We start from the raw sequence: 12,278 nt of genomic DNA, 5'->3' as shown, positions 1-12,278 counted from the left end.
TTTTTGGAAATACCTATCTCTTGTGCAAGATGGTCAGCTAGACTAAGATTTAACACTTGTGTGTAATAACGGGGGGTGTCTGCAGAGATGAAAATGTTGTCAAGACAGGCATGATTCCGAGTCGGTTCAGATATGGATGAACTAAATTGAATGTCATTAGTAAATCTAATAAGTACTTTTTATCTGGGGAGTCATTCAAGAAGTCTACATTAAAATCACCTGTAACAATAATTGTTTTGTTATAGGGAATTATGGATAGCATATCCGCTAAAAGATCTAAGAATAGGTTAAAATTTCCAGAAGGAGGCCTATACAAAGCAATAACGATAAGGTTCATGTCCAATATATCTATGCCACAGCATTCAATGATGTTAGCTACCGATTGTTTCTGAAATTCTAGTAAAGTTGTAGACCTTATATTATTCTTAGTATAGATCGCTACCCCTCCATGTTTATTTTTATCCCGACAAAAGCTACAACATAAAGAATAATTTTCCAAATTTATAAACTGAATTTGGTCGATGCATTGCCAATGTTCGCTTAATAATAAGATATCAGGTGTACGTTCTTCTAAAACGAAAGCTGCGAGAAATCTAAAAACTTGAGAAATTGAAGAAACGGAAAATTCAAAAATCGAAAGATTAAAAATTGAGAAACTTAAAGATCGAAAAATTGCGGTCGAACACGAAAATTATTGTAAAATCTAAATATTGAAGATTGGAAGATCGAGGATTTGAAAATGTGAAAAATTGAATAAACGAAAAATTGTGATATAAAATCCAGAAAATGAAAATTAAAAAATCGGGAAAATGATATAAAAAAAAAGGAAGAACTTGAAACAACATCATTACGCCGAATATGTTCATTGCGCTACACATAACCTCAATTTAGTCCTTAATGATTCTGTTAAGAATGGATGGCAACAACTTAACATTGAGATGAAAGAAAATGATAAGTGTGTTATAAAAAAAACTTTAAAAAAGTTATGCCCCACCAGCTGGTCATCGAAATTTGATTCTCTAATTGCTATTAGATATAATCTTTCAACAGATATGAGCTGTTTGTCAAAAAAGAAAAGTGAAATGGATGAAGCTATAGATCTTCGTAAAAAAATGGATTCATTTGAATTTGTTGCTCTATTAGTATTTCAATGCAAAATTTTAGAAAATGTCAATTTGGTCTCAAAAACTTTACAGAGTTCAAATATTACTTTAGATGAGGCTTGTAAATGGATGGAACATCTAAAAGACAAATTTTAAAGTATACGTGACAATTTTGAACAAATAATGGAGGAATAAAGGAAATGTGCTGATACCTGGAAAATTAACAATTCTTTTTCAAATAGACGTATGAAAAGAGTAAAACTGTTTCATGACGAATTATATGAAGATACCGTTTTGAAAGATCCCACTGAAAAATTTAAAACAACCGTTTTCTATCCTGCTCTTGATATTTTAAACATTCAAATTAAAGATAGGTTTGAAAGCATGAAAAACGTCAGAAACTATTTTTCTTTTCTGGAACCACAGGAAATGTTAAATAGTACAGACGAAGAATTGGTGGAGGCAGCATCAAAGTTGGCAAATAAATACGAAGAAGATATTTCTAGTGCAATCTGTGGGCAAATCGTTAGTTTTAAAAACATTGTTGTTGGTGAAATTATTCAGCAAAAAATAACTAAAATTACAGATATTGCTAAGTTTCTGTTTATGGACAATAATTTTTTAACGAGTAGTTTACCAGATATTTGCGCTGCGTTACTTCTATTTTTAACCATTTCGGTGACTTCTTTATCGGCAGAAAGATCTTTTTCTAAATTAAAATTAATTAAATCATATTTGGGAAGCACGATAAGTCAAACACGATTAACCAACTTAGCATTGAGTGTGATCGATCCCAAAAATTAGATCTCGACAGTGTCATACGCGAATTTATGAACTCTCGACAACGTCGAATGAAGCCAGTATAATCAATTAACAATTTTTAAAAATTATTATGTGTATAAATTATTATTATTTGTAAATCTGTGCTATTCGGCGCCACTACTGGTAAACCAGTAATTTCATATTAATTTTATATTACTTTTTAAATTTGGTGTATGGGGGCGCTTACTATAAACTGCGGGGGGGGGGCGCAGTGGAAGTTAGCTACGCCACTGATTAGATCTAGAATCCGATATTCTCGATCTGCGTTCTTGCTTATCTATATCCTTATCTGTCACACTCAGTTCTTCTTTCATACTCCTTCCCATTCCATATCTCTCTCCTCCATAATACTTGCCTCTTTCGTTCTAAACATGTTTTCCCCCTTCCTTTCTTATTTCTTTCCAACATTCTTGCAATATTTTACAATCACCTCTCTCACTGAACTTCTCTTCAAATCCGACCGTTCTTTTACCCGTTCCCACTCTCTCGGCGTATACTTTCCAATCCCAATGTCCATTTCAAGTATTTTTCTTGCACTCTCTCTATTTCTTCATATTCCCTCCATCCCCAAATCTCAGCTCCGCACATAAATACACTTTTGATCAAGCTATCAAACATCATCATTCTTCTCTTATAATCATGTCCACATTTTGTCTCTCCTATTCCCCATACTACTCCTATTACTTTGTTCACTTTTTGCACCATTTCTTGAATATCGGCTCTATCTGAGTTATTGCTCATTAATGTATAACCTAAGTACTGGAATTCTTTCACCTGTTCAATGTTTTTTCCTCTCCATGCTCACTCTTCCTTCTCCTTTCTTACTTTCTTCCCAAACACCACCATTTTTGTTTTTTCCACATTCACTTCCAATTCCTTTTTTTGTACGTACTTCTCCAAACTTTTAATCATTGTTTTCATTTCTTCTCTTTTCTTTGCCACAATCACCATATCATCTGCGTACGCCAACGACCACACTTTCTCTTTGCCGACTACCACCCCTCCTGTCTGTGCTTTTCTGAACATTTCATCTATATGTCCTAGATAAGTTGCAAACAATGCAGGGCTAAGTGGGCATCCTTGTCTCGCTCCTCTATTTGTATAAAAATTCTCGCTCTCTATTCCATTCACTCTCACCGTATTTACTGTTTCTTCATATATTTCTTCCATTTTCGTTACCAAGTACGCATCTACTCCCTCTCTCCTCAAAAACTCCCACATTTTCTCTCTATTCGCGCTATCAAACGCTGCTTTGAAATCTATGAACAATGCGTACATTCGTCCACCCTCTGTCCTTATTTCTCTTCACACTAAATACCGCAGGATGTACCTCTTCCTTTCCTAAACCCTGCCTGACCGTCTGGTAACATACCCTTTGCTTCCATCTCCTTTCGTAACCTCTCATCTAGTATCATTGCGTATATCTTGTAAGCCGTATTGAGCAAGGTGATCCCTCGGTAGTTCTTCACATCACTTTTTTACCCCTTTTTAAACAATGGAATTATTATACCTTCTCTCCACTGCCGAGGAAACCCTTTTCCCTTCCAAACTCCATCTACCACTTCCCATATCCTTTCTTTCACTCCTTCTGTCCCGAACATCCACGCTTCGTTCTGGATTCCATCCTCTTCTGGTGCCTTTCCTCTTTTCAGTCTTTGAATCTGTCTTCCTATTTCATCTTCTGTTATTTACGAACCTCTCCACATTTCCTCCGTCGTTGTGATTTCTTTATTTATTTTGCAGCATTTTTCCTCACAACCTCCCAACAATTCCATAAAGTGTCTTTTCCATTCATGTATTACTACTGACTTCAGGCTTCCTTCTCCGTTCCTTGTTTATATATCTCCATACTTCTTCTTCTTCTGTTTTCAGCGACTTTATTGTCTTCTCTTCTTCTTCTCGTTTTTCTCTTTTTCTTTCTTCCCATTTTCTCCTATAATTCTCTCTTACTTTTAGGTACTCTTCTTTCCTTCCCTTGTTATTCTTCCATTTTCTTAATTTTTCCCTTGCTTTTCTCTTCAACTCACTACATTCTCTTCTGTATCTTTGAATTCCCTCTTCATCCCATATTCTTTTTTCTATTCCTTTTCTTTCGTTTCTTCTCTCTTGTTTTTCGTACTCTTGCTATTTTCCTTTGATTTTTATTTCTAGAGGCATGTGGTCTGATTTTCCCCTAGCCCCTACGTACGTCCATTCTCCTTCTTCATCTCCTTCCTTGTTTCCATTCAAAATTTCCCATCCCATTTCTTCTATTATCTGCCACAATATTTTCCCTTATTTGTTATTTGCTTTATCTTTTGATCCTCTTTTCTCTCGCTTTTCCTTATCTATTATTCTTGTCCCCTTATCGCCCAATCTTGCGTTAAAATCCCCTCCTATAAGTATTTTTTCATCTCCTTTTTTTTGTTTCCTTTTCTATGTTTATCTTTTTGCTATAAATGGTTATTATTTCCCATCGATTGTTATCCAGCTGTATTACTTTCTTCATTAGTCCGTTTTTATTATTACTTCCTTTTTCCAATTCCCATTACTATTCCCCCGCTTGCTCTCCCCTTTTTCTTTTCCTTTGTCGCCCCTTGACATTCCCACACATATTCTTGTGGTAGTGTCTCTTCCAATTTCTCCTAGTTTTCTCTTTGTACACAAGTCTCTACTAGCCCCACAACATCAAATTTTCCCACGTAGTCCCAGAACTCCTTTTCCTTTTTTCGCAACCCTTTGACATTCTAAAACAGTACCTTCACCCCTTTTTCTCCTAATTTTGTACCAGCTTCCCTTTTTCCGATTTCGCTATCTGCATCTTTTATTCCTTTTCTTTTTCCTTTGCCTTGTTTCCTTCCGTTTTTCCTCTTTACTAAACATTTTCTGCCTTCTTAACTCTGCCCTCTTCTTCATTCCATTCAAAATTTCTACCGGCTACAGTTAAGTTTTTATATCCCATTCTAACCATTTTTCCTTTATTTCTCTCTTTTGTTGCCTCTTCTTTTATCTTGTTTTGAATTTTTCTTTTCGTTTTCGTCAGATCATCATTTATGTAAATTGACGACCCTTTTAAGTTCTTCTTGCTTTTCATTACATTTATTTTTTCTTCTCTGTTTTCGAATTCCACTACATAAACTTTCTCTGCAATTTTGTAGGCGCTTTTAACTTTACTCTTTTTCTCTCTCCATTCGATCTAGTTGACTTTCTACTTCGCCCACTCTCTTTCCCATTTCTTCCTTAGCTCTCTTCCATTCTTCATACTTATCTCTAATTTCTTCATCTTGCTCCTGCAGTTGATCTCTTGTTTGCTTTAATTCTTCTCTTATTGTTTTAAGCTCCTCTTTAAACTGTGTATTCCATTCGTTCAATAATTGTTTATTACTTTTTTTCATATACTCTCTGATTTGTGTCGCAAGTTCGCTGATCATCTTCTTGACCTCCTCCATCTCTATATCTCCTTGATTTTTCTTCTCTCTCATTCATATCTAATAAAAACAAATTTACAGCACGTGTGGTCCGCGTTGGTCCCGAAAATTAACATTTTTCCGATTAAAAGCCGCAAGAATTAGCCGCGCGGATTGGGGAAACTGAGCGCCGTCGGTTACGATTGATTGTCGTTACACAAAGGCTTCCTCCCTTATATTAACTACCAAACCAGCTAATTTAAACCTAGCTACTTACAGCGTCCTTTCACAAATGCAGCCACTACACCGAACCGAAATATAACGATAATGATTCCCTAGCGCTATTAACTGTCCAACTATCCAACAAGCGTTACCGTGCACCTGGTTGCCCACAATTTTTGATTTGTTTCTTTTTTTCAAATTCAAATTATTCAAATGTGATTTCGCGCCGCTGTTAATTAATTTCAGCGCCAAAATTTTGATTCAAATTCGGTCACCACAATATATTTTTTTATTTTACGAGTTATTATCCTGCTCCATCAATGAAAAGCCATTTCAGTGTATCTAAAAATGGACTTTGACCTCTTTTTCAGTAATTTTAAAAACTCTTTGGGACTAATTTCCATGATTTTTATTAGATTCTTAATGTGCTCAAACATCCTGGTCCAGAAATAAAAAGTCATTTTGGAGTTTTTAAAAACAACAGGTTGTGTAAGGTTTTTTGGGTGCTTTTAATGTAATTATGTTTTGGATGATTTTCAACGGTTTTCCCATGTGCCCATTTGGTGGTCTATTGATTTTCGAGTATTTTTTGTGAGCATAAAAAATTATGATTTTTGAAGGATTTTAAGTCTTTTTCGATTGATCACTTTTGGGAAAACATACAAATTTTTAGGATTCTGTCTTGTTTTGTAATAATAAGGCGCCAAATACACCTCTTTGATTTGATGTTGTTTTTCTTTTTTTTTCATACGCCAATTGGTCTGGTCCAGAAATAGAAAGCCATTTTGGAATCTCTAAATACAAGGTATTTTGTAACTTTTTTAGACTGTTCTTGAATGATTTTGGGTGATTTTCAACGATTTTTTCATGTACCCAATTTTTGGTGGTCTACAGATATTTGGATACTTTTGGGGTGCATAAAAATGAATGCTTTTTGAGAGGTTTTAGGTCTGTTTCGGTTGTCTGCTTTTGGGCAAACAGCTACTAATTTGTAAGATTCTGCCTTGTTTTCTAAGACGCCAAATGTCCTGGCCCAGAAGTAACATTTAATATCCTACATTTTTAGGGGTTCTGAGTTGAGACACCGATAAAGAAGACAATGTCATTTTTATATAGTTGGCATGATATAAAGAATAAAAAAGAAATCAGAGATCTCCACAGCTCAGTTCCGATGTACCACAACTGCGAAATTTTACAAGGAATATGTCAAGAATATTTTACGAAAAAATGCAGGTTTTTCGATATTCCTGAAATTGAGTTTCTAAATAAATTTTGTACTGTCGAATTAGCATCCCAAGAAATATTTTTCTAGTTTACAGCGTCACCATTTCAAAATAGTTCAAGATACGAAGTACACGAGAACGATCATACCATCTAAAATAAAAAAGAAATCTCCAAAGTAACCAGATAAACAAACCATTCATTTGAAAATTTTGACTGATGAAAAATCTTTTCAAAAAACTAAAATTGTGAGTAATGTACAAGTAAAAAACTGCTAAACAATTGTAAAACATGGCACTCCGTTTCATTGGATTTGTCTTAAAATCACCATGTGTATTAAGTCGAACAGTGCTCAGAAAATATTCAGGAGACTCGGCTGGGAAGAGTTTGGCGGGAAGTTCAGCAGGAGTAGGCTGCCACAAGGCGGCAAAAGTGGAAGAAGATCCATGCAAGAGTCACCTAAGCACAGGTTTAGTCCTAGGTTTATATACCAATCCTGATGATCCCCTCGATCCCGGAAAGCTAACTCCAACGGGAGAAAGATACAACAAATACGTGTGTAATCGGCTCGTGGAGCTGCTCAGGTACGCCGGTCCACCACCAAAAAAAGGAGTCGTCCGCATATTCTACAACATCGAGAACGAAATAAGCTCCGTGGCCGTGGTGGGTCTAGGCCGGGAATGCCAAGGCTACGACGTCTTCGAGCAAATGGACGAAGGTAAAGAAGCCATCCGAATCGCCGCGGCGGCGGGCTGTCGAGCCCTGCAGGAACTACGAGTCACTAAGATCTTCGTGGAGAGCTTCGGCCACGCGGAGTCTTCAGCGGAAGGCTCGGCTCTAGGCGTGTGGCTGTACCAAGAAAAGAAGAAAAAAGAGTACCAGGTTCTCATCCCCCAGCTAGAACTGTGGGACGACTGCGACTGGACCGGTTGGCAGATCGGGCTACAGAAAGCCGCCGCACAAAACCTAGCCAGACAGCTAATGGACACCTCCGCCAACTACATGACCCCCACGTCCTTCGCCCAGAACGCCGTGGAGGTCCTCTGCAAAGCCGGCGTCAACGTCGAGGTGAAAGTAAGAGGCTGGGCGGAAACCCAGAAGATGTTCGCTTTTCTAGCAGTAGCCCAGGGCTCGTGCGAGCCCCCCATCTTCCTGGAACTCAGCTACTACGGGGTGGCAAGGGACGAACGGCCCGTCGTCCTCATCGGCAAAGGCATCACCTACAACAGCGGCGGTCTGTGCTTGAAATCCTGCCCCAAGCAAGAGAAGATGAGAGGGGATATGGGCGGGGCCGCGTGCGTTGTCGCCGCCTGCAGGGCGGTGGCCGGTCTCCAGCTACCGCTCAACATTCGCGCGCTGATCCCCCTCTGCGAGAACATGCCGGGCTGCGCTGCGATGCGGCCCGGGGACATCGTCAAGGCCATGAACGGGAAGAGCATCAAGATCGAGTCGACGGACACGGGTGGGCGGCTATGCTTAGCCGACGCCCTCGTCTACGCCCAGAATTTCTGGCCCCGCCTTATCGTCGACGTGGGAACTATGACCTCGGACATGAAGAAGTCGCTGGGTAAGGCTGCCAGTGGCGTGTTTAGCAACTCGGAGGCGTTGTGGGAGTACATGTTGGCCGCTTCTATGCACACTGGTGATAGGGTGTGGCGATTTCCTCTGTGGGAACATTTTTCGCATCTAGTAGCGAGGCATCATCCTTCTGTAGATGTGAAGACGTACGGAAGAGGGTTTAAGCCCCGGGATGGAGAAGCGTGCAGGGTGGCGGCCTTTTTGAACGAGTTTGTTCCGTGTGGGGACTGGCTGCATATGGATACGCATGGGGTGATGTACAGCAACGGATACGACTACCCATATTTACGAGAAGGGATGTCTGGACGACCTACCCGTACACTTGTTGAATTCTTATCGCAGCTTGTTTGCAACCGTGAATAAATATTACTGTATTAAAACTGGATCTGGCTATTGTGTGTATTTTGGTAGTAGCTTTCAATTCATCGATAATGTAAATAACAAAATCAAAATTATAAATTTGAATGTGACGCGGGCTTTTAGATGTCACTCGAAATGGAGACGAGTTGTAATTTTAAAATTTTACTCTGTAAATGTTTTATTCTATATCGAAATAAACAAACATGCACATTACTAAAACAAATCAGTGACTACTGTTATTTTAATTTTTATGTTTAATGCACACTTACCTATTTGTGACGGACAATCAATTACAAGGACACAAGGAATTTTGTATCGTATTGTTTCCCATTTACAGCATAAGGAAATGAATTTGGATTTGGACAAGTAAATATCCGGAATATTTGTAATTTTACTTCCCGAGCGTAAGCAAAGGAAGTATTGTAATCGAGTCCGTCGGCCGACTCTCTACTTTTACCTTTTTTATCGATCTTTCATGACCCCTAGAAGACGAAGAAATAGGTCTCCCATTTCCGTCTGTCTGTCCGTCTGTCCGTCTGTCTGCCGTCCCGGATTTTTATTAGACAGATAATCTTCGAAAGTACTGGACCGATTGTTGTGAAATTTTGTACTTATATTAGGAATATCATGTAGATGGTAAAACGCTAACCAAAATTTGTCTAATCATCCCCACCACTAATGCGATGACGTCACTTCAAAATTGTATATAGTAAATCGATTTTAAATTGTATAAAATAACATATCCTACACATGTAGTTTACGACTCCGAATTGAGTTTTTACCCGAAACGTCTAGATTTTTGGAAAAAAATCAAAATTTTAAATAAAATTTTGCAATTTAATTTTGAGTCTACTAACCCAAATGTTTTGAAATGTTGCAGATATTTTAAGGCTATAAAGAGCATCATAAATCTTTAGTCAAAATATATTTGCTTATCCCCTCCAAAAACTTGATGACGTCACCTCAAAATTTTGCTGAATAAATCCTATCTAAAATGTACAAAATATGGTGAGTCTCTTCTTGTGATTTATCATTCCATTCAAATTTTTTCGATTTGCATATACAGGGTGACTCAAAAAAATTAATGAATGCGCGAATTTGTTTTATTGAGTTAATCAGCAACTACAGAACCGAATGCTTTGAAATTTTGCAAATGTTTTAAGGTTATAAAGAGCATAATAAATGTTTAGTCAAAATATATTTGTTTATCCCCTCCAAAAAATTGATGACGTCAGCTCGAAAGTTTGCCGAATAAATCCTATCTAAACTGTACAAAATATGATGAGTCTCTTCTTATGATTTATCATTCCATTCAAATTTTTTCGATTTGCATATACAGGGTGACTCAAAAAAATTAATGAATGCGTGAATTTATTTTATTGAGTTAATCAGGAACTACAAAACCGAATGTTTTGAAATCTTGCAAATGTTTTAAAGTAATAAAGAGCATTATTATTATTATTATTAATATTATTATGTGTGAGTTGGTCAACAGGTTGAAAACAAACCCAATGACAGACCAACTAGTAACGATGGAGGTGCAATGAAAGTAAATAAAATCATGTCAGTAGCTATAAGATTACTACTTTACCCAGATAGGAGGAGTTTTTCTTAACGAAATAATTCCAGATCATATAAGTTTTGATTATATAAGGAGCACATTTCATAAATAGGTGAATGTTTTACAATAAAACATAATAAATTTTTAGTCAAAATATATTTTGTTATCTTCTCCAAAAAACTGATGACGTCAGCTCAAAAGTTTGCCGAATAAATCCTATCTAGAATATACAAAATATGATGAGTCTGTACTCATTCCATTCATAATTTTTGAATTTGCATATACCGGGTGACTCAAAAAAATGAATGCGTAAATTTATTTTATTGGTTTAGTCAGGAACTACAAAACCGAATGCTTTGAAATCTACTGCGAAAAAAAAAACATAATAGGCATGCAGTCGTCATGTTTCCGACAGCGAGGGAAGTACTGTCTAAACTCTTTAGACCAATTTTTTTCAACTGTTCCTAGTTCCAACACAATTTTACAGTCATGAAGCTGTTCATAAAAACCACGTGTTAGGAAATTCACTTATTCAGACATCACTCTTTTGTTTGTCAAGTTATAACTAAAGTTTCTGGATCTTTTTACTTAAGTATTACATTGTAACCCACTTCTTGACTTCCTTGAACAATTGCCATTAAATTCATACCTTCGTGGACTCTAAAACACGGGAGGGGTTTAATATTTCCTTACAGGTCTAATTATTTTCGAAACCAGCTGATATTGATTTTGATCCTATCGAATGGGTCTGTTTTTTGTTGTATGTGATTTGGGGGTTGAGGTCCAAAAGGTGACTTCTTTGTTGTTTAAAATTGTTAATAGAGTGTGGCATAATTTAACGTCATGTAAATTCTTTGTTGTGTAAAATTATTTGTAAAGTATTACGTAATTAATTTAAGTAATTTTAATACTCAATTAGTCATAGTTATCATTTCGAGAGAGATTTTTGAACTCGAAAAAAAAGGATACAAGTTCGCTTGGCGAAAACGGAACACACGCTTTCTAGGTAAAGTTTGCGGTGTTATCATTACCCAAATGAAGTTGAAATTGAGACTGCATGGGAAGACACGTGTCGGTATGAGACGCACAACTTGCTGGCTAGTTTGCGAAGACTGGGTACCTAAGGAGTATAATATGCGGCAATTTTTTGAGGATAGAAATGTGGAGTATGTGTTATACCCATGTATGGAGTAGAATGACCGAGGAAGGTGACAAACTGGGTTTTCGACTACCATAATTCAAATTTGCTGTAATAACTTTTAGTATTTTTAAAATTGCGATATTCAAATATTTGCACTGACAACACACACACAGCCTAGGGTTCCACATTTGTTGACGATCACAATTAAGGGCCAAATTTTTGAATTTTTTGGGGATTTTATAATTTTGTTCCCGTCAAATTTGGCGGGATGTTTGGATTATCACATTATTATCTAGCTTTAGTCAGGCTAATCTACAAAAAAATCTGTTTCAGAAAGTCACAAGCATTGTTGGTACGTTGGTATACTTCTGATTTTGCAAGAAGGATTACCAAATGCTCATTTTTTCTTTACTTCAGCTCAGTTGAAAGCACCTGACAGGAGATTTCATGAAATTCATTTAGTCAGGACTCGACTCATCATTTGTCTATCAAGTTATAAATAAGATTTCAGGATGCTTATGCTTACATTAAGAAGTGTTACATTATAACACTTCTTAGTTCCTCACACAAGATTGTTAATGACTCATTTACGGCAGTTAAATTAACTTAACGTGTTCCCACAATCCTTTGTTTGAATCGTTGATAAAGTGTGGCATCATTTCACATCCTGTAAATTCCTTGTTTGAATCGTTGATAAAGTGTGGCATAATTTAACATCATGTAAATTCTTTGTTTGAATCGTTGATAGTGTGGCAAATATTAAATTTATATAATTTTGTTAGCTTTGCAATTTTTCACCTCATACAATTTTCTCTATCTCACCTCAGTAATTTTCTTTGTTGTATAATTTATTGAACGTAAATTTTCATGCTCTGCAGTTCCTA

General features: G+C 36.8%; 1 protein-coding gene across 1 annotated transcript; it reads left to right on the top strand.

Annotated features, from left to right (window-relative positions):
• The first annotated feature begins 6,944 nt into the window (after nucleotides 1-6,944).
• Nucleotides 6,945-8,915, top strand: LOC135128384 (cytosol aminopeptidase-like). The gene has a single exon (XM_064055295.1). The coding sequence runs from the start codon at nucleotides 7,046-7,048 to the stop codon at nucleotides 8,693-8,695; it is 1,650 nt and encodes a 549-aa protein (XP_063911365.1). The 5' UTR covers nucleotides 6,945-7,045; the 3' UTR covers nucleotides 8,696-8,915.
• The last annotated feature ends 3,363 nt before the right edge of the window (nucleotides 8,916-12,278 follow it).

This window comes from Zophobas morio, unplaced genomic scaffold, assembly GCF_036711695.1.
Source record: "Zophobas morio isolate AGI-343-1 ecotype UQ-CSIRO unplaced genomic scaffold, CSIRO_AGI_Zmor_V1 ptg000012l, whole genome shotgun sequence".
NCBI lineage: Eukaryota > Metazoa > Arthropoda > Insecta > Coleoptera > Tenebrionidae > Zophobas > Zophobas morio.
This window is presented reverse-complemented; position numbering and strand designations above follow the sequence as displayed.

Bases quoted from the DNA above. Each gene is read 5' to 3' on its own strand.
- LOC135128384 (XM_064055295.1), top strand. From the start codon at position 7,046: ATGGCACTCCGTTTCATTGGATTTGTCTTAAAATCACCATGTGTATTA.